The following is a 22,548-nucleotide window of genomic DNA, read 5'->3' as shown; positions in this document are numbered from 1 at the left end:
TAGACGTGATCTAGCCACATATTTCTTACCGACCCACCCATCCTCCTCGATCTGTGAATGGATTTCAGAGTAAAAGGCTGTTTCGCTTTTGAGGGCCCTAGCTTCATTCACCAGTGGTCAGTGTGTTCTTGGCTCCGCACTTACGGATGACACTACCTACCTGTACGCTGATGCCTGGGGAATATTCTAAGGTAAGGAACCTTTGGCTGATTGGGTCTCTATCAGTTAAGGCATTACCAAAAGTAAGTAAATTGTTTTCTAAAACACCGCTCCTGACATTTTTAAGGAGCTGGTTAAGGCTCGAGTATTCACCCCTCTACCCCATCCCCCCCAAGTCGATAAAAAATATTAGGCTTCACCATCAGACCTCTACATTAGGGGCCAATTCCTCCCAGTTTCCTGGTTCTGCATACCACCCGCAAACGGGCCGATGCAGAAGGTACTGTCAATGCTCCCCACTGGATAAAGAAAGCAAGCACATTGATGCTGCTGGCAAGTGCATCGCAGCACAGTCCTCATTGATTGGCGCATCGCCAACTCTATCAGCCTGCTTTCCAAGTATGAACAGGCAAACGGGGACAAGATCGAAGAGCTCCTCCAACATCTCCCAGAGTAGCACCATAAGTCTCGAAGGGGAGGCTTATCTCAAAAACCACTATTAGATGTGCATTATGTGCTGCTGATTCAGCTGCCCTTGGCATGTACTTTAGTGTGCTTCTCCACAGACTCTGGCTCTGTGTCTCCAGCTCTCTTTGGACCCCATGTTGACGGGATGTTGGAGAAGATAAAGACCAGGAGATGGCGAAGGCCATGGGCGTCCTACAAACCTTCATCCCATTGTGGGTCGTTTCGCCGCTCAGCTTATCGTAGGGACTCCAAAACCACCTCCCCTGAAGCCTCCACACAAGGTTACTTCAGAGGTGGCTACCGAAGTAACGGCGCCAAGAGTTGAGGCAAAGGTGGCTCCCTCAAAGAACCATTCTCAACCAAGCAATGATTTGCCATACCCCGTCCACCAAAGCACATAACATCTGTTCTGGGACGACTTCACATGTTCTTCACCACTTGGCAACACGTCACCTCAGACCAGTGGGCATTAGACTTCATTCAACATGGTTACTGTAAGGAGCTCTCTTCACACCACCCAACATGCCACCCCACAGATATGACCTCTCCCCAGAACACCAACACCTGCTTCTGAAAGAGGTACAAGTGCTCCTTCTCAAAGGGGCTATAGAGGAGTATGTGCCACAATATGTATAGGGCTCAGGATTGTGATCCCTCTACTTCCTCATTCCTAAGAAGGACAGGTCCCTCAGGCCCATTCTGAACCTCAGACCCCTCCACGAATACATCCTGTAAGAACATTTCCACACGGTCATTGCCCAGGATGTCATTCCCCTGGTCCAGCAAGGCAATTTCATGCCAGCACCTTACCTCAAAGAATCCTACTTCCATATCCCCATTCATCCAGTGCATCAACACTACCTCCAGTTTGTGGTAAATGGCAAACACTACCAGTTCAAAGTGCTGCCCTTCAGGGTCACCACTGCACCTCAAGTGTTTACAAAATGCTTTGAAGCAGTAGCTGCACACCTGCAAAGACAGGGCATACATGTATTCTAAGAGTGCAATGCAACAACAGTGTCCTAAACAAACCCAAGGCACTGTAAATCTGCTTTACGAGTGGGGCTTAACCCTCAATACTGTAAAGTCCCATCCTCAAACCCTACAAATCCACCCCTGCTAAAGGGCCAACCTCAATGCAGAGGTCTAGTCCGTTCATGCATTGCTCCCTCTTTTCCAGCCAGGTCAACCAGTCACAGTCCTACGCCTCATCTGCATGACGGCCTCCTGCATTGCCATATTTGCCCACGCAAGGTTACACATGGGCTCACTGTAAGAATGCTTAACTTATTAGTGGTCTCAGACAGAAGGTTATTGGAAAGATCTAGTGTTGATCCTCCGCTGCCCCACTCATCGCTCTCCGCAGTGGTAGAATACCAATAATTTGTTGCAAGGGGCAGCCTTTTCTTGACCCACTACAATGGACGCATCTCTCACTAGGTGGGGGGCCCATCTACAAAACTTGACTGTCCAATATCAGTGGAATCCCAGTCTCAAGGGCCTTCACATTAGCTATCTGGAGCGGATAGTTGTCCATCTAACGTCTAGGCCTTCCTTCTCCAGAGAGTGGGCAAGGTGGTTCTCATCCAAGGGATACTCATCAATAGTCATAATCTATGAATAATCCCCGCCTATGTGCTGGATCCCGGAACATATAGAAAATACATATAAATATATATGTATATATTATATATCCGAAGATAATCCCAACCACTTCCAGAGAGCCCCTGGTGAGGAAGGAGACTCAGGCCTCTGCAGCAAAGTTTTCAGGCAAAAAATACTTTATTAATCACCCCTCACGACGACGCGTTTCGGGCTGTGCAGCCCTTGATCACATTCAGCTTAAACTGCGCCATTTTTTTCTTTTTATACATATGGTGAAAGTGCACACCTGGGTTGCATTAAAATAACAGTCACAGGGTCAACCAGCAGTGTAAAAAGACTTAATAAACACGGTGTGCAAAGTATTTCTTCTATACCTGACACAAATACATGCTTAAACACTATTTAAATTTAAAATGTTTGTGTATTTCGCATACAACATTAGTTATATCAAATATAGCGTTATATTTTCACAACATTAGTTATTAAGATACAAAACATTAAATTGTGCATGAATGCACAGAAATTTCTATCTGGATAAATCCATATTGTATCTACGTTGTGTTTTAACATTTCACTCCTGCACTGCCCATGTGCATTGCGATTATAACCGGATAAATCCAGGCAACCAAAGTACCCAATAAAAGTGCTTAGTGCGAACAGATCCTAAAATAGGAACTTACAAGACAGTGCAAAAAACAGTTGTATGCAAAATAACATAAAAAAATGCAGTGCAATATTAAATATATTAAGACCTTGATTAATATTATAAAATACAATATACAAAGTTAATAGCAAGCATGTATTATAATTCACCATTAATAAGATACTCCATCCAGGGTAAAATATTAAAATTGATAAAATTATTCAAAAATCGACATATTGCTAAAAAACCAGTACATTTTAAAAACAATAATCAAGGCGAGGTATAGAAAAGGTATCAGCCGACTGTTTGGAAATTCTTATAAATCTATATTGTTATCAGGAAATTAACAGAACAACTGATTTATAACCATTATTACTGTAAAACACAACAAACCATATTATATCCTTACAGAAAAGTATGCATATCTTCTGTGTTGTTTAATCCCTGTGGCCACTTACTATCAAACTCTAATATGAATTTTGTTTCAAGTTGTCTAAGCTGGTGCTCTCTGTTGCCACCCCTCTTTGATTTCGGAATGGCACTGACAACATAATATGATAGACAATTAATGTCTTTGCCATGGCAACTGGCAAAGTGTCTGGCCACAGGGTAAGCAGGATCGTTGTGTAGTATTGCCCTTATGTGCTGCAGAATTCTAACGTGCACTGGCTACTTAGTACTACCAATGTAGGTTAGCCCGCAAGTGCACGTCAAAACATAAACTGCACATTCGGTTTTACAGTTGTAACTGCCTCTTATCGGAACAGGAGACTTTTCAAAGGGTGTGCGATAACTTTACAGGCACGACAAGAGGTGCAGCGTCTGAAGCCATTAGTAGTATGTAACCAAAGTGGTGGTTTCCTAGTTTCTGAAGAGTTTTTATCAAGTTCAGTGCCCATCGATTTGCCTCTTCTAAAGGTGATTGATGGTATTTTAGGCAACCTTTCTTGTAACATCACATCGGTCAAAACAATTGGCCAATGTTTAGTCATGATGGCTCTAATTCTTCTCTCTTGCCTAGAAAAAGTGGTAATAAATCTAGGATTATCAGAAACTTCCTTTCCTGGATCTTTACCAGTATGAAGCTTGGTGAACAGGGTACTTCAGGGACTCTCATTAGCTTTAGTAATGGCATTTTGAATAACTTTGTTGCTGTATCCTCTGCTTTTAAGACGCTTGCACATTGCCTCTTGACATGTCAAAAAATCTGCATGGTCACTACAAATGCGCTTCAATCTTAGAATTTTGCCATGCGGGATACTCGCTATGAGATGTTTAGGGTGGGAACTTTCAGCATGTAGCGTTATGTTCCCTGCTGTGGGTTTACGAAATAGCGTAGTACTTAATATCCCTTCCTTGACCTGAAGCCTCACGTCAAGGAAATCAATTTGTAGTTTACTGATCATCGAGGTAAAATTTAAATTCATGCAATTATCGTTTATGGCTGCAATGAATGATTCTTCCTTTTCTTATGTTCCCTGCCATACTAGGAACACATCATCAATATACCGATAGTATGCAGTGACATGCTCTTCAAATATAGCCTTGTGAGTACGCCTGAGGACCCGTTCCTCCCACCAGCCTACATGTAAACATGCATAGCTGGGGGAGAAACAGGCTCCCATAGCGACTCCTCTTAGTTGTTTATATAAGGCATCATTAAAAAGAAAGAAATGATTGTGTAAGCACCAATCAATTAATGCAATGATGACTTTGCTATGTGCATAGTATTCAATGGGACGCTTAGATAAATAGTATTTGATGGCCTCAAGTCCTTGATAGTGGTCGACGCTAGTATATAACAACTCTATGTCGAGTGTGATTAACATAAGGTTGTCCAACCATGTTGTATTATCTATTTTTGAAAGGAAGTCGCCAGTGTCTTTTATGTAACTAGGAAGGGTGACCACTAACTCTTGTAAAAAATAGTCAATATATTGACCAAGGTGTTCTCCCATGCTTCCCATAGCTGAAATAATGGGCCTCCCAGGAACAGGCATTCTGCCTTTATGTATCTTAGGAATAAGATACAGAATGGGGCGTTTGGGAAATTCATTATGTAAAAATGTAAACTCTTCATTGGAGATGAGGCCTTCTCTTTTCCATTGACAAAACAATTTGTATATATTTTCTTTAGCCTTATCAAATTCTTTTGAAATGGCTTTTTTATAGCAGGCGGTGTCTTCAAGCTGCCTGTTCGCTTCAGTAATGTAGTCTGATTTAGGCCATAATACGACGTTACCGCCTTTATCAGACTTTTTAACTATTACATCACAGGTAATACTAAGTTTTTTCATTAGATTGGTATATGTCAAGTTTTTAAAGAACACATTTCGTTGCCATCTATTTTTCTTTACAGTATGATTTAGTTTCTTTATGTCTGACACAACCATATCATGATATGTGTCGACTGAATCTTTAGGCATAATAGGTACGAACACAGACTTAGGTTTAAAAGGACTTAGACCAGCACCCTTCTGCATGCAATCTATTCTACGCAGTCTATCTTGTGTGGACAGATCGACATTGTTTAGGGTACCATATATATATATATATGCGAAAACATATGTTTGCAGCCTAAAACATTTCCCAACTAGCAAAATTGCCGCAAAATTACATAAATTAGCATACACACAGTAGTACTCTCACAACCCCTAAGGAAGAAAGAGAGAGCAGTAAACATTTGCATACAACAATGCTTTATTGCCATAGGAAAACCTGTAATTGCAGGCATTTGCCAGTAGGCTGCAGTAGAGTATAAAGCAACAAAGAAAACTGACACCTTGCCTTTAAGGCATTAGAGTAGGGGTACCGTGCCTGAAGGCGACCCCCTGCTCCCATGGTGCACCACAGGTGGCAGTTGGGTCAGTTCTTTTTTTCGGCTCCTTCTGTGAGGACCCTGGAGCTTGAGCTCTTCAGTTTTTAACTGAAATTGTGATTTGTAGAGATTGTTGTCAGAAAATTCGGCATCTTTTGGCTTATTAAGGCTTCTAAATTTTTTTTTTGTGGTAACCCACAATAATTTCCTGTCAGAATGCCTGCTTTGTTCCGGAAATGTCCTTCTTGTGACAATAAGATGGCTCTGGCTGACCCACACGCAGTGTGTATTGTGTGCCTTCCATCTGCACACAATCCTGACCAGTGCCACCACTGTCAAAAAAAATTCTAGACGGACTCTTCATGACAGGGAGAGAATTAGACTTCAAGCCATGCTGGAGAAAGACAAAAGTCACCAGGTGGGTGCTCCGCCGCAGTTAAGTAAGTCGGCGTCGAGATGCCACACTTCGGGCTCGAAGTCTGTGGCTGCTACCATCTCTAAGTCTCCGTCGAAGTCGAGGCTTCCGACGTTGACACTCTCCTTCGCCCCCGAGGGGGTCAGTGTCAAGAGCTAAGACGGCTTCCGGGTCGCCGCCGGCTGGCGGGCCGCCATCGAGAGGGTCTTCAAAATCCCACCATTCGACGTCAAGGAGGTCGACGTCGAGGCGACGCCAGGAAAGGTCGCCGTCGACACGACGTCGAAGAAGGTCATCATCGACACGACGTCGAGGGTCGTCATCAACACGACATCATGGAGGCTCTCCATCTGACCGACGTCGAGGAAGATCGACGTTACCGAAGTCACCGGCTCGACGTCGAGGTTCGCAGTCGAGCCCCTCATGGCGTGGGCGATCGACGTCAAGAGCATCAAGACCCCGCTCGACGCCATTGGTCACACAGATGTCTTCGACGTCGAAACTTTCGCCGTCGAGGGATCAGGTGATGGTCGCGGTGGAGTCCCCTGGTTCCAGGTCTTCAGGAGACAAATCATAATCTCCCGGATTGAATATCGTGGAGATCTCCCCGGAACCTTCCCCCAGATCTGCGGACAGATTACGCAGCTTGGTATCTCATCGTCCTCAAGGGGCTGTCTCTGGCGGTCATAGTAGTCCGGGCTCCATACTCTCTGTCTACTGCAAGAATTCCTGCCAGACCGTCTAGGTCTCCTCGGAGGCCCCGGGTTTCACCCAGACCAAGATCTCCGGCCAGATCACGTTCTCCAGTGCGGCCAAAAACACCTATCAGGCCAAGACCTTCTCCTAGACCGAGATCTCCGTCAAGGCATCGCTCTAGGTCCAGGAACAGTCACAGCAGGCATCGTGACAGGCCCCATAAGAGGCGGCGCACAAGATCTTCATTGTTGTCATCTCCACGCCTCCTTCACGAGTCTCTCCGATTGATGACATCGCAACTTTCTCAGATGTTCTGGGCAGGGGAGCAAAAAAGCTCAACATTACGCTGCATACACCAGTGGTGCCCACTTCTGTGATTTTTTATACCCTTCACCATCGCACTGCGCCCAGACCTCTGCTGCCCCTAGTTCGCGGCCTCCTAAAAACAGCTATGGCTACTTTCCTCACACTGGCGGTGGTGGGATCTGTTCCATCTCAAATAGCCAAAAAGTACAAGGCCCCGGCAGAGGATCACTTGTTCCTCAGATCTGATCCTCCTGCAGACTCTATAATTGTGGCGGCTGCCATGAAGTCCCATTCGGGCACTATCTCCTCCTCGGTACCACCTGAAAAAGACAGCACACTCATGGACTCGTTTGGCAGAAAGGTATGCAACACCTCCTCTTCATATATGAAGGTAGCTAGTGCCTCTGCCTTACTTGGAAGGTGTCTCTGGGACTCCCTGACTCGCTTTACAGAAAAGCTTCCTAAGGAAGATCGACAAGACTTTGTTGAAATTATACAGGAAGGAGTGCTCGTAGCCAATCAGGTCATCAGCGCCGCAGTAGATAACTCTGACCTTGCGGCCCCGTGGCTACTCACATGGAATTTGCTCCCGTCGTTCGGCCTGGCTCCGCCTGACAGGCCTCAAGCCGGACACCCAGAAAAAGATATTGAAACTCCCCTTCAATGGTAATTCTCTTTTTGGGACACATGCGGACGACGAAATGTCCAAAATGAAAGTGGAAATGGACACTGTCAAGGCTGTGGGATTAGAAAAGCGCAAGGAATTCAAGAAGCGCTTTCGCCAAGGATACAGAAGGTCTTTTCAGCATAGGGTTCGAACCCCTCAGTGGACATCCCAGTCTCAGCAGAAAACGCAGTTCCAGCAGCGACGTCCTGGCAGAGGCAGAGGCAGAGGCAACAATAACAAACAGCAGTCTGCATCCAAGCAGCCTCCCAAGCCCTGAGCCGTTGCTTCCTCCACGACTGTACGCCACTCCGGTGGGAGGGAGTGTTTCTTGGAGATCCATAACAAAGGACAGATGGGTGCTGAATATTGTGCAGCATGGTTACTTGCTGAGGTTCAAATCCCCCCCTTCCGCAAGTCCTCCTTCAGGCAAGGCACCTTCCCCGATTCCACAGTCAACTGCTGCAAGACCAAGTCTCCGCCCTCCTCGAAAAGAGGGCCATAGAGGTGGTTCCCCCCATGCAAAGAAATCAAGGAGTCTACTCCCGGTATTTTTTGGTTAAAAAAAGAGGAATAGTCAAAGAATACAGGCCCATTCTGGATCTACGGCTGCTGAAAAAAATCATCTAAAAAGATAAGTTCTGCATGCTCGCCCTGCACCAGATCTTCCCGCATCTCCATCAGGGAGACTGGATGTGTGCCATCGACCTGCAGGACGCTTACTTCCACATACCAGTGTCAGTCAAGCACTGAAAATTTCTAAGATTTCAGATCGGACGCCATCACTACCAGTATTGAGTGCTTCCGTTTGGCCTGAAATCTGCACCTCGGACATTCTCCAAGTGCATGGCGGTAGTGGCTGCTTTTCTTCGCAAAATAAAGATCTTCGTCTATCCATATCTAGACGATTGGCTGTTGAAAAGCTCCACTCCGACTCTGCTTCAGAACCATCTGTCGTTCTGCCTCAAAATGATGGACTTGTTGGGTCTTCAAGTCAATCTAAAGAATTCAGTACTCAACCCTTCCCAACGGATTCACTATCTGGGCGCTTTCCTGGACTCTGTACAGGCAAGCGTGTGTCCTTCGGAGGAGAGGTTGTCATCTATGCTCCTGAAGGGTCACCTTCTACTGGACACTCACGCCCCCACAGCCAGACAAGTGTCCCCCCTCCTGGGTCGATGGCCTTGTGCATCTACATTGTGCCGAATGCTCGCCTTCACATGAGGCCTCTGCAGCAAGCCCTCGAGGACCAATGGTCTCAGAGATCGGGTCACTGGGAAGACCGGGTCTTGCTTCCTCAAGAGGCTAGGGACTCAATAAGATGGTGGTTAAAACGGACCAATCTCCTCCGGGGGGTTCCATTCCATCGTCCTCCTCCATCTCAGTCACTTGTCACGCATGCCTCCCTTCAAGGCTGGGGTGCTCACATGGACCAGCTCCAAGTTCAAAGCCTCTGGTCTGAAGTAGAGCAAGGCTACCATATCAACTTCCTGGAGCTTCGAGCAGTTCATCTGGCTCTCAAGTCTCTTTACCCTTCTCTGCACACCAACTACCTCCAGTTTCAGACGGACAACACGACAACTATGTTCTATCTGAACAAGCAGGGAGGCACGAGGTCAAGAGTCTTGTCTCTGGAAGCACAAGCCATCTGGCACTGGCTCCTGGCAAGGGGCCTTTCCATCGTGGCAGTTCATCTACCAGGACTTCAAAACGTCCAAGCAGACTGCCTAAGCAGAATCTTCGTAGAAGCGCACAATTGGGTGCTCAACGAGGAAGTCACGCAGGAGGTTTTTCTGCGCTAGGGCGTACCGGACATAGACCTGTTTTCAGACGCGGCCAATGCAAAATGCCCCGTCTTCGCGTCTGGTTCCCTCAAGAGGGATCACTGGGTAACAGACTTTTGATCAGCTGGTCGCAGACATTACTCTACGCCTTTCCTCCTCTGCCTCTGATTCCGGCGGTGATCCAGAAATTCTACAGGACCAACACCAGGATGATCCTGATAGCGCCAGAGTGGCCACGCCAGTGGTGGTACCCCGATCTTCTACAGCTGTCGGAGGTCCCGCACCGGCGACTTAGACTTGTTATCCAAGGACCAGGGGAAGGTGTTTCACCCCAACCTCCCCTCCCTTCGATTGACGGCATGGCTCATGAGGTCATCCAGTATGGACACCTAGACCTCCCAGCAGACTGCATGAACATTCTTAAAGAAGCGAAACAACCCTCCACTAGGAAGTCATATGCTTTCAAGTGGTGTCATTAACACTCTCTCGACCCGGTACATGGCCAAGAGCAGGTTAATCTACCTTATCTGTTGCATTTAGCAAGATAAGGCCTAAAATACCCCTCCATCAGGGTTCATTTACCTGCCATCACAGCATATAGGAAGTCACCTTCTCAAACATCTTTCTTCCTGATGCCTGCAGTTAAAGATTTCTTACAAGGGCTTAAGAAAGTCTTCCCACCGGTGAGGTCCCCCTCCCCTCCCTGGGAGCTTAATATCATCCTGACTAAACTGATGAGTGCTCCTTTCGAGCCTATAAATAAGGCTTCTCTGCAGCACTTGACCTGGAAAGCTGCTTTTTTAGTGGCGATTACCTCTGCCTGTAGGGTCAGCGAAATCCAGGCCTTGTGTTGTAAGGAACCTTACACAGTTTTTCATGCCAACATGGTGGTCCTACGAACGCACCCAGGTTTTCTGCCTAAGGTAGTCTCAGACTTTCATATTAACCAGTCTATTACCTTACCTACCTTTTTTCCTCAACCTTCTACTCCCCCGGAGAGGTCATTACACTCTCTAGATCTCTGGAGGGTCCTGAAGTTCTGCTTGGCTAAAACCCTTCCACTTAGAAAGTCTGACCGGCTTTTTGTTAATTATGGCAGCACTAATACTGGCCTGTCAGCCTCAAAACGGTCCATTTCTCGCTGGATTGTCTCCTGTATAGCTTTAGCTTACCAAATAGCTAACAATACCTTTCAAGATAAACCACATGCACACTCTACTAAAGGGAAAGCTTCAACTACAGCTCTCCTCCGTAATGTTCCTATTTCTGAAATTTGTAAAGCGGCAACTTGGCGGTCGGTGCATACCTTTACCCGCCATTATTGCCTGGACTCAGATACTCTGGCCGGTGCCCGAGTAGAGCAGGCCTCTTTAAAGAACTTATTTGCATAAGTTGTATTTGCAATGTGTACTTTACTCAGTCTTTGAAGTATTATTTCTTGCTCGTCTGCGAGACTTTGGGTATGAGCTTGCTAATCTATTTATAGATTATGACTATTGATGAGTTACCCTGGATGAGAAGAATTAGTTACTTACCTGTAATCCTAGTTCTCATCCAGGGGTATACTCATCAAAGTCATAAGCTCCCGCCCACCTCCCCGGACGGGCGTGTTCATAAAGTTATGAGTTGTTTTCTGTGGATCTACTCGGGTGTTATGCACCTCCAAAAAGAACTGACCCAACTGCCACCTGTGGTGCACCATGGGAGCAGGGGGTCGCCTTCAGGTCTTAAATGCACGGTACCCCTACTCTAATGCCTTAAAGGCAAGGTGTCAGTTTTCTTTGTTGCTTTATACTCTACTGTAGCCTACTGGCAAATGCCTACAATTAAAGGTTTTTCCTATGGCAATAAAGAATTGTTTTATGCAAATGTTTACTGCCCTCTCTTTCTTCCTTAGGGGTTGGGAGAGTAATAATGTGTGTATGCTAATTTTATGTAATTTTGCAGCAATTTTGCCAGTTGGGAAATGTTTTAGGCTGCAAATATATGTTTTCACATATATATACATATATGTTTATATGTATTTTCTATATGCTCCGGAATCCCGCATAGGCGGGGATTATTCATAGATTATGACTTTGATGAGTATACCCCTGGATGAGAACTAGGATTACAGGTAAGTAACTAATCCTTGTCATCAGACGGGCAGCATGACAACCATGTATTACCTACCGAAGAAGGGAGGCACTTGCATTCCCGAGTTTTCTTAGCTAGGCCAGTCCATAAGGTGCCAGGTTTTTCACCACAGGATCCACGTGCTTGAGGAGGACCTTCTGGGTGTGGACAACAACTTTGCTGACCGGCTCCCAGGATGCAGGAACAGGTCCACGAGTAGGAACTTCACCCTTTGAGTCCTCTCCACTACGTCCGGTGATGGGGGTTTCCAGACGTAGACCTCGTCCCTGTGGCAGAAAACACAAAATGCCCATACTTCACCTCCAGATTCCCTCACCCACCGTCTATGAGCAATGCACTATGGATGAACTGTTGAGGGGTATATGCCTACGCTTTTTTGCTTCTCTCCCACCTACCATTTGTGGTTCATAAGGTCCGGAAAACCTCCCTCACCCTCAGCTAGCGTCTCCTACCTAGGCCAGACAACCCTGGTTCACCCCTCTTATCGAGCTCTTGGTGGTTTTGCATGAGAAGCTCCCCACATTCCAGACCATCTTACTCAGAACCATGGAGAATTCAGGCACCCTGACTCAAGGAGTCTCAACCTTGCGATATGTCTTCTGAAGTCTTAGAATGTGAGTACCTCCGTCTACCTCCTGAATTGAATGCATGAATGTACTTAAAGAAGCACACAGGCCCACTACTTGTGCCTGTTATGCTTACAAATTTTAGGGATTTGTCTGCTACTGATTTTCAAACCATAGTGACCCCTTATTAGCTTACCTACTACACCTACAAACCTGTGAACTAGCCGTCAACTCCATTAGGCTACACTTGACAGTTGTGTCTGCTTATATCCAAAATAGGCAACACGTCTACTTCGTTAGGATTGCAGTCATTAATGCTTTTATGGAGGGACTCAAGAGAGTCGTTTCTCCTTGGCTTTCCCGGGGGTGGAATCTAAACATTGTCCTCAAAAGACTCATGGGTATTCCATTTGAGCCCCTCCAGCCATGTCCCTTTCAGTCTCTCTCTTGTAAACTAGCTTTTCTCATGGGTATCACCACATTAAGACATGTCAGTGAGCCCCATGCTTTAATTTTGCAATAACCTTTGTATCAGGTTCATAAGGATAAGGTTGTTCCTCACACTAACCCTCAATTTATTCCTAAGGTGGTTTCTCCTTTCCACCGTAACCAGTTAATATAACTCCCAGTTCTCTTTCTTAAACCTGACTGAGTTGCAGAAAGGTCTCTTGATACCTTAGATGGTAAACAAGCCTTAATGTACTATGTGGATAGGACAAAACCCTTTGGAAAGAATCAGGAGCTTTTTGTTGCTTTTTCTGCACCTCATAAGGGAAGGATTTATTAAAATCCGGCATAGCTAGATGGATTTTTAAATGTATTTTAACCTTTTACACAAAAGCTAAAAGAGTTTTGCCTGTTCCTCTAAGGCCTCTACGGCCTTCCTGTGAAACATGTACTCTGTACCCTTTTTCAATCTTTTCAATCTTCAGCAACACCCACAGACTAACCACCGCCTATGGGAGGACTGCTTTACATTCTGTGCACAGTATCTATATCTACATCCACACATGCCTTGAACGGAAAATCTTACCCTGTAAGCATCTGTTTGTGGCATATAGTGCTGTAGATTCATATGCGTCCACCCACCTCCCCGGAGGCCTCTGACACTACTGCAGTTCTTTTTTCTTACTTCTCTTGCAAAGTCATCTTTCTGTCTTTCTCCTGTATCATTTTGCTCCAGCTCCATCCTCACCCGCCATGCAGTAAACAATCTAACGGAGCCGGTGTCAATGCGCATTACAAGCAAGAGGTGAGTCACATTACCTCTTGACTCAAGAAGAATTCTTTGAAGAAAAACAACATGCACACATCAGGGCCCAACACTAGATGCTAGGCATATGCACAGCATGTGAGTCTACAGCTCTTCATGCCATAAACAGATGCTTACAGGTTAAAAAACATTTTCCTTATGACCTGCAGATCTCTATTGTATTGTGGAGTCACAAGTTTCAGGTACTTGGAGCCTTACAATGATAATTTCCTCCATTTAACTGGAACACAAATCTCTAGTTCTCCTAGTTGTGCCAGCACCATCCTCATGTCTGTGTTACCCTCAAGTGGATAGTTTTCTGGCAAGATTTTGTTGGTTCTGTCTTTTATATGTGCATAATCGTGTGGTTGATAACAATGAGTATCCTCATTTCTTTTTCTTTGCAGCTTGAAAGAGATGCTTATGTCCAGGCCCTTGCAAGGTTTACATTGCTCACAGTGAGCTCTGGTATAACTGAAATGAAGCAGAAGAACATTGACACTATCAAGACACTTATTACGGTGGCTCATACTGATGGAAACTACTTGGGACCTTCCTGGCATGAGGTACAACATTGCCTAGTTCTCTATATTGGTCAAGACTGAGAATCAAGTTGGCTTTTAGTAATATCAGTGTTATCCATGGGGTTGGTGCCAGCAATTATTTTAGGGATTTTAGTCTCAGAATAGATCCCAGTTATTATCTTTGCTATTAAATTACTGGCCTATTTAGGACTGCTTGGTGTACCTTAATTTGCATCTCATTGTACTGATCACTGGTGACATATCCTTGCCTTTTGTTTGTTAAAGAGACATGCATTTTGGGTCCTAATTCTATCCTGCTAGAATATTCAGGCTAGACTTAAGTATTATTTTAATTAAATTCTACTTAGAGATGAGTGCAAACATTAACATAACTATTGGTACGCTGAAATCACTTCCTGATCAATTACAAGAAGTAACTCAGTTACTACCTGTAGTTCAGCTTTTGCCCTATTAAGAAGTCATTTGCATTCAAGCCCTTGACATTTTTTACCCCTAGCTTCTCATTAAAGGTAAAGAATCATATGTAATGCACACATCAGTTGGAGAAAAAAACGGGAAAAAAATTATAGCATTGATACAAGCAGGTACATATAACTCCTTGACCACAAGGGAGGCCTGGACAATAGGTTTCCTGTCCAGGCCTCCCCAGGCAGGCTTTAGTGTATTGGGGCAGGGTGGGTTGCATTCAATGAATGCTTTTCAGACACTGCCTGGGGCACACAGGGTGCTCAATGCATTTCCCAGTTCAAACTGGTTGCTGGGGCACTCAGCCCCAGCTCTGGCGCGAAACTGGACAAAGGGGAAGGGGTATAACCACCCCCTTCCCAGGTCCACCCATAGGAGGGACCTTAGAGTTAGTCCAACTCCTAAACTTACTAGAAGTATAGAACCCCAGTCCCTAGGACTTTAGATTACCCTGGATGAAACTCTGCAACATATATCTTGGACCTTCGATATTCCATATCGACTGGAAGACGGAAGAAATCTCCCTTGTGGTCAAGGAGTGACCACCCTGTTCATACAGGCACCAACTGCATCTTTGCCGGTCTGCATTTTCGAGGCTCCCGCCGGATCCCGAAGAGTCTGCAACACAGGACACGGACTTCCAGACATCTCTGAAGCTGACCCGAGTTCCCAGCTGACACGAGAGATGTGGGACCGGAACTCCTGGACATTTTGCGACTGCACCTACTTCCCGAGTTATCCCAAAGTTGTGCATTGGGGTGCTGGAAGCCCCAGCCACGAGCACCTTTTGCACCGAAGTACAGAGGCCAGCACTCCTTCGCGGTTCCTAATCCGTTTGCTAGTGAGCCCCCACGAAGGCCAGTCCTTTGTTTCTTGAGCTTTCCTGGTTGCTCCAGACGTGCTCCCACTCCTCTCCAAAGGAGTAGTCCCTCAGACCTTGCTGGTCTGCACCGAAGCCAATCTTGTCATCTTGCGTGGGTTGCTGTTGCCAAGGCTTGTTGGTTCCAATCCGGATTCTGACACCGCAGTCTGCTAGATCCTTCGTGGGACAGCTCCAATCCAGCTCCTGGTCGTAGTCAACGCCTCCTGGTCCTCGTGGCTGAAGAGTCAAGCTTCACCTCTTTCCCCTGAAATCACCCAACATCGGCGGCCACCTTCTCCTCGCCATCCTGGTCACTGGCTAGTGACCCAGGCTCTGTCGCCTCTGCTTTCAGGTTCTTCACATCTCCGATCGACCCTTGGATCCACCCGGACACTTTTCCTCTGGTCGCCTGCAGTATTTCTTCGCAGCTCTCCATAGGAATTGACAACGAAACCCGACACCAAAAGACACCTATGCACCCGGCATCCCTGGGTGAGGTAACACGAATACTCCTGTGCTCCCATGGGTCTTGACTCTCGAAGTGTCCTAGTCTAAAAGGGTTCCATCGTAGTTCACCTCGAAGTGCCCTTAATCTTTAAAATTGTAACTTGTACGTTCTCTATAGAAAGTCAATTGTGATCCGCGGCTGTGTTTAGACACTTCATGCATCCTCCGTGGGCCTCCTGCATCCTGACCTTTGGTGGTTCCAGGTAGCCCCAGCGGTTCTACAGGCCCTAGGCCTGCTTTCTAACTCTCACATGGTTCTTATACCACTATTTTAGTATATGGTTTGTGAGGCCCCTAGGGCATAACTTATACTGTGCAACTTATCGTATGATAATTAAGTTCCTTGTATTTTACTTTTACCTCTGACCTCATAAAGAGTCCAGAGGGGTTGTGTTTAGAATAAAAGCATATATATTTGATATATACCTTGTGTGGTGTGCTTTCATTTGATCATTCAAGAGATTATAATTGGTAAATCAACTAGCTTAACTCGCCTCTAAGTCTTAGCCTGAAGGCTGCTCTTTATAACTACTACTAGGATAGCTTTCTATAAGGTTGACTTAACAACCTACCATCAATAAGGGTCGTTTGGACTTGTGCAAGGTGCCCACTAGAATAGTGGGCATCATATACCAGGCCAACGTCTCACAGGGACCATGCCTGTCATCACCTTGCTTTTTCCAGAAAGGCTACCCTTTCACATGTGTTAGTCAACAGCATTGGGGAGGTACATTTGTCTAAGCAGCTGTGGGGTTCTTTTTCGTTTTTTCACCTGGATCCAAATTGACTCCTCTTTGGGCTGTCGTGGGGGACTGGGACTTGTACCTGCAGGGCCTTGTAGATGGCCACTCAAGTGTCCTGCCTGTTGGGGGAATATTGTTTGGTCCCAGCTCGTGCTTATATGGTCTACATATATTTTTCTGGTCTAGCACGGATGCACTACCTGCCCCTCTACTCTCCACGGCCCCAGCCCACCACCTATAATCCAGTGTAGATGTTTCTGTCACCACTATCAGGTCTGGGTCGAGGAAGGGAGGCTGGCCTTCTGCGGGACAAATTTAAATAAGTCAACTACCACTTCATATTTTGAGCCCTCTCCTCGATGATGCCGTAAAGGCAGCCCTAATGCTGGGCCCACTGAAATTTCAGGTTCCACTGAGGGCCTGCATATGTCACATGGTATAGTTGACAAGGACGATGCACGAGTCTAAGAAGCCTAAGAGCCACCCCCCACCAATATCCAAGAACCAGCCTGGAATATCAGGATCATAGCTTAAATGTCCTGGACTCGCAGCAGCTGAGGAAAAGCTTTAAACTCCACTGTGTCCAGAATCTCCGCAATTAATGGACGCTTCTGAAAGGGAATCAGGTGGGACTGTTTCATGCATGGTGGACCTGCATGTTGATAGGAGTTCCAAAATTGTCTGGAGGCGGTCTAGTACTGATTGCAGAAAGCCTGTCTTCACCAGCCAGTCATCAAGTTACGAGATTATAGGAACTCCCTACCTCCAAAGTTGGGCAGCGACCACCGCCATCACTTTAATTAACCCCCCAGGGGAGGAGGTGAGGCCAAAGAGGAGCACTGCTGTTTGAAAATCTTCCTGACCCACCTTGAATCCAAGGGTTTGCACAATGGGTTCATTGAAAGAAATTATGCTGCAAAACCCAAGACACCATTCAGTAACTAATAGAAAAGAAAATGGTGGAGAGAGAAAACCCCTAAAAGAACTAACAGCGTTGAAGAAGGCAGGAGTATACTCTCATGTTATGGTGCAAGTGGCTACACATCAATCTCCATCATGACCCCAAAATTCTGGGGTAATGCAAGAGCAGTTGTCAGTCAGAAAGACACCTTACAGACTGCTGTATGAAATGACCCTTCCAGACGAAACCTTCACCTTTGTGGCCAATTCACAAAGGGGCTGCTAAAATAATCTGACATTTCCCTTCGTAGGTTTAATCATGCTTTTGGAAGAAACTTCAACCATTCCTAGAATCAGAAGTAATTGTGAAATGTGTGGCAGTTACACATTCTCGTAAGTACTCAAATCCCTAAGCATTTCTGTTCAAGGAAATATAACAAGTCCACATTTCTGCCAGTGGAAATGTTGCGCTGACATATTTAGGCAATGATTTACTTACTGTTTGGCTTCCTCACGGAATACATTTTTCTATACTGAGACCACTTCACCTATAACCTCACTAACTTTGAGGGTGTTCTTCCTGTTCTCACCTCGAAAATCGATGTTCGAGGCATGTGTGCGCTGAAGAATTCATATCTCTGCATAGAGCGCCGCCTAGTGTTGGGTCCGGAGGATTGCACATTGTTGTCCTGGAAGAGTCTTTGAAGTATCACGAGATAGGTGGCTCCTCCCTTGGACTACAGTGCGCATGGGCATCCTCTCCATGCTCAGATAGTTTTTTTCCGCCATTGGGTTCGGATGCACTTTCCAGCACTCCCAAGTTCGAAATCAACAAAACTTTTAAAAGGCCAAAAGGCCTTCGGGTTTCGGGTTTCGGGTTTCGTCGGTATTGTTCGATATCGGTACCGATAACCTTCTTCGACATTAGTTTGCACTCCGGTCGTCGAATCGGGCCGTTAGGCCTTCTCGACGCCACGTGGACCGACGGTCGATGGAACGAAGCCCATTCAAATGCTGCCCGCAGTGCAACTTAAAGTTCCCACACACCGATAAACATCCAGTGTGCAACAAATGCCTGTCTCAGATCACAATGAAGACAATTGCCTAGCTTGTGCTCAGTTCCGGTCCAAAAAGACGATCCGGAATTGACGGAGAGCAAGGCAAGAAATGCAGAGGTCGGCACCAGAGCCCGATAATATCTTCGATGACGAAGAAGAACTGATCGACGCCGAAGACTCAGAACAAGAGGGAGATCAATTCTCCGAGAACGACTCTGACTATTATATCGACGACCAAGAACAAATCGTCGATGTCAAAGAGTACGAACAAGATATCGTAGCCGTCGAAGACGACGAGGGGCGAACCGTGAGTACACCGCCCCATATAGACACTACACCTATATCAGAGACTCAGGCCTTAGCCAAGATCAAAATAGTAGTTCTACAGCCCCGCCACGTTAAGAACATACAAAAAGAGCCTTCTGAGACACGTAATCCAAAGCCGGTTACATTAAAACCAAGACTCATCGACACGACAGTCTTCGGACCGAACATCATCGAACGGAAGGTAATAAAACCAAGTGGCGCCGACCCGAAGGCCACAGTTCCATTCACACCTTCAAAGCCAAAGGCCGTCGCTTCGACCTCGAAACCAAGGGCCGTCGAATCGACCTCGAAGACAAAGGCCGTCGAATCGTCCTCGAAGACAAAGGCCGTCGAATCGACCTCGAAGCCGAAGGCCGGCGAACCGAACAAATCGGGTTCAACTGTTGAAAAGGGAAAGAAGCCAGTCGACGAAAGCAAAAGGGCTACGCCCAAGGCGCTCGTCGGAGCTAAATCAAAACCGAAAGTAGATAACACCAAATCGGTTGAGCCGAAGCCCGTCGAACCAAACAGGGGCATCGACCCGAAGACGCAGGCTCAAAAAACTCGTAAACAGGTTATTGAACCGACTAAACCGATCGGTCCAAAACCACTTGTGAAACCTATAAAACATGTCGGATTGACGAAACCTGTCGGAAACCCTCCAAAGCCAATATAAGCACCAAAATCGGTCGAACCAAGTAAAAACATCGAACCGAAGAAAGTAAAACCAAACACAACGGTGCCAAGGCAAAAGATCATCCATCCAGACCCTTCCACAGAGGATCAATCAAAACTATATATTGACCCAAATACTGGCAAAGTGACTGTGTATAAAAAAAATAAGACCAGTGCCTGGTGAAAACTTTTCAAAAATTCCACTGAAAAAGAAAAGAGACTTTGCTACCTCTCCTATTCTTTTCCAACCTATCCATCTTGATATGCCTGCTACTCCATACACACCATGCTCGCCTGCACACTCTGATTACAACCAAGATCAAGATCAAGATCAGGATGCAGATACTGGTTTTGGAGATATACAAAACCCATATGAGGACCCCAACGCAGATACATGGGGGGGGTGGAGGTGAGCCAGACAATGAAGGGACTCTACCCATTACAGACCCTATTGTATACCCAGCTAAGCCATCACCCACAGAAGACACAGTGGCTTTTAATTCCTTGATAGACAGAGCTGCAAGCTACCATAATGTAGACATGCATTCTGATGCTATAGAAGAGGACTTTCTATTTGATACACTAGCAACATCTGAAAGAAGTGTAAAAACTCTCCCCATGTTAAAAGGCGTCTTAAAACACGCTAATGACATCTTCAAGGACACTGCTAGAGCACGGTTCGTCAACCCTAGAATAGAAAAAAGTATAGGGCGGCACCAGTAGACCCTACATACATCAAGGGACAACTGCCTTTAGACTCATTGGTGGTGTCCAACGCACGAAAGCGGGCAAATTCACAAAAAACTGGAGAGGCTCCTCCTGACAAGGAGTCTAAGATTTTGGAAGCATCCGGCAAGAGGGTAGCAGCTCAAGCAGCAAACTCATGGAGAATAGCCAATACACAGGCCTTACTGGCCAGATACGACAGGGCACACTATGATTCTTTAGAGGGACTTCTCCAACACTTACCCGAGCCTTACAAAGATCAGGCAGATGAACTTATACAAGAGGGAAAGCTCATCACCAATGCCTCCATTAAGTGGGCTCTAGACGCGGCAGATACAGCTGCCAGATCTATTAACACAAGCGTACTGCTTAGAAGGCACGCATGGCTTCGCATATCTGGATTCAAAAATGAAGTACAGGCCACAATTCTTAATCAGCCTATAAGTCCAGATTTCTTGTTTGGTCCAGCAGTTGACTCAATTCTGGACAAAATGAAAAAGGACACCGAAACGGCAAAGTCCATGGGAGCCCTTCAGTCACAACAACACCGAGGCTCCCTTCGTCGCTCAAATTACAGAGGAGGAGTGCAAGGTAACACATCGCAGCAATCATCCACTTACAAAACTAATACACAATCCACATACAGTAAAAACACTAACAGGGGTGGATACAGAGGAAATAACACCAAGGGCAGAGGACGTGGAGGCACTTCCAATAGATCCTCCACTAACACCAGACAGTGACTTCTTGGCACTACCCCCAGACCATATAACACCGGTCGGGGGAAGACTACAACAATTCTTACCAGTCTGGTTAAACATCACTACAGACAGGTGGGTCAGGCAAATTATCCAACATGGTTGTTGCCTAGAACTAACGTCAACACCGCCCAACATACCACCTGTTCACCGTCCCATGTCGCAGGAACACATAACATTACTGCAGCAAGAGGTCATCAGTATGCTACAAAAGGGGGCCATAGAACCAGTTCCACTACAACACCAAGGAACAGGAATATACTCACTATACTTCCTCATTCCCAAAAAGGAGGGTTCACTCAGACCAATATTAGACCTCAGGCCCCTCAACTTGTACATTCTGTCAGAGCACTTTCATATGCTCACCTCCAACAAGTCTTACCACTGCTTCGCCGGGGAGACTTCCTAGCAACTCTAGACCTCAAAGACGCATACTTTCATATACCAATACACCCTGCTCACAGAAAGTATCTAAGGTTTACCATTCAAGGACAGCACTACCAGTTCAAAGTCCTACCGTTTGGTGTAACAACAGCTCCACGAGTGTTCACCAAATGCCTGGCAACAGTGGCGGCACATCTCAGGAGACAACACATTCATGTCTACCCATACCTGGACGATTGGCTAATACAAGCGCCATCAGCCCAGCAATGTGCCAGCCACATGTCAAAGAGCATTCAGCTCCTGCACAGCCTAGGCTTCTCGCTCAACTACCCGAAGTCGCACCTTCAACCCTCCCACGTCCAACAGTACCTGGGAGCAACAATAAATACACTAGCAGCAAAAGCATATCCGAACGCAGCACGTATAAACGGAATGCAAACGTTGATCCAAAAGTTCAAGCTTCAACACTCATTACCAGCTCGAGTGTTTATGCAACTCATAGGCATAACGGCCTCGTGCATATTCATAGTCCCCCATGCCAGATTACACATACGTCCGCTTTAAGAGTGCCTAGCAAGGCAGTGGAACCAGGCTCAAGGGCAATTAAAAGACCTAGTGTTGGAGACCAGTCGAGCATACAACTCTCTGCATTGGTGGAATCCACAAAACCTTTGCAAAGGTCGACTGTTCCAAGAGCCTGTCCCACAAATAGTGATAACAGCGGACGCATCCCTGCTAGGTTGGGGAGCCCATGTCTTGCATTACACAGTTCAGGGACTATGGACTACACAACAGAAAAAAATTCACATCAACCTTCTAAAGTTGACGGCGGTCTTTCTAGCCCTAAAAGCATTCAAAACACGCTTATGCAACAAGACCGTGTTGATCCGGACGGACAACATGACAGCGATGTATTACATTCAAAAACAAGGAGGAACACACTCCCCACAGCTGTCGCACCTAGCACAAAGCATGTGGAAGTGGGCCATTCAAAGGAACATGTTTCTCATGGCAGAACACCTCCCAGGCAAGGACAATCAAATAGCCGACCTGCTCAGCAGGCACAGTCACCAAATTCACGAATGGGAGATTCACCCCAAGGTCCTC

At 46.1% G+C, this 22,548-nt stretch overlaps 1 protein-coding gene across 1 annotated transcript in view; it reads left to right on the top strand.

Moving 5' to 3' along the window:
* Nucleotides 1-8,620: 8,620 nt before the first annotated feature.
* LOC147668689 (brefeldin A-inhibited guanine nucleotide-exchange protein 1-like) overlaps nucleotides 8,621-22,548 on the top strand; it is a gene marked incomplete at its 3' end in the record, with an annotated part of 274,357 nt that continues 260,429 nt past the window's right edge. The window contains exons 1-2 of the mRNA XM_086948511.1: nucleotides 8,621-8,842; nucleotides 13,920-14,078. Coding sequence (XP_086804637.1) covers nucleotides 8,621-8,842; nucleotides 13,920-14,078 — 381 coding nt within the window. The remainder of the gene's footprint in view (nucleotides 8,843-13,919; nucleotides 14,079-22,548) is intronic.

Source organism: Lissotriton vulgaris, unplaced genomic scaffold (assembly GCF_964263255.1).
Source record: "Lissotriton vulgaris unplaced genomic scaffold, aLisVul1.2 SCAFFOLD_3018, whole genome shotgun sequence".
NCBI classification, from domain to species: Eukaryota; Metazoa; Chordata; class Amphibia; order Caudata; family Salamandridae; genus Lissotriton; species Lissotriton vulgaris.
Note: the sequence above shows the minus strand (reverse complement) of the source record. Positions and strands in the feature narration are given on the sequence as shown.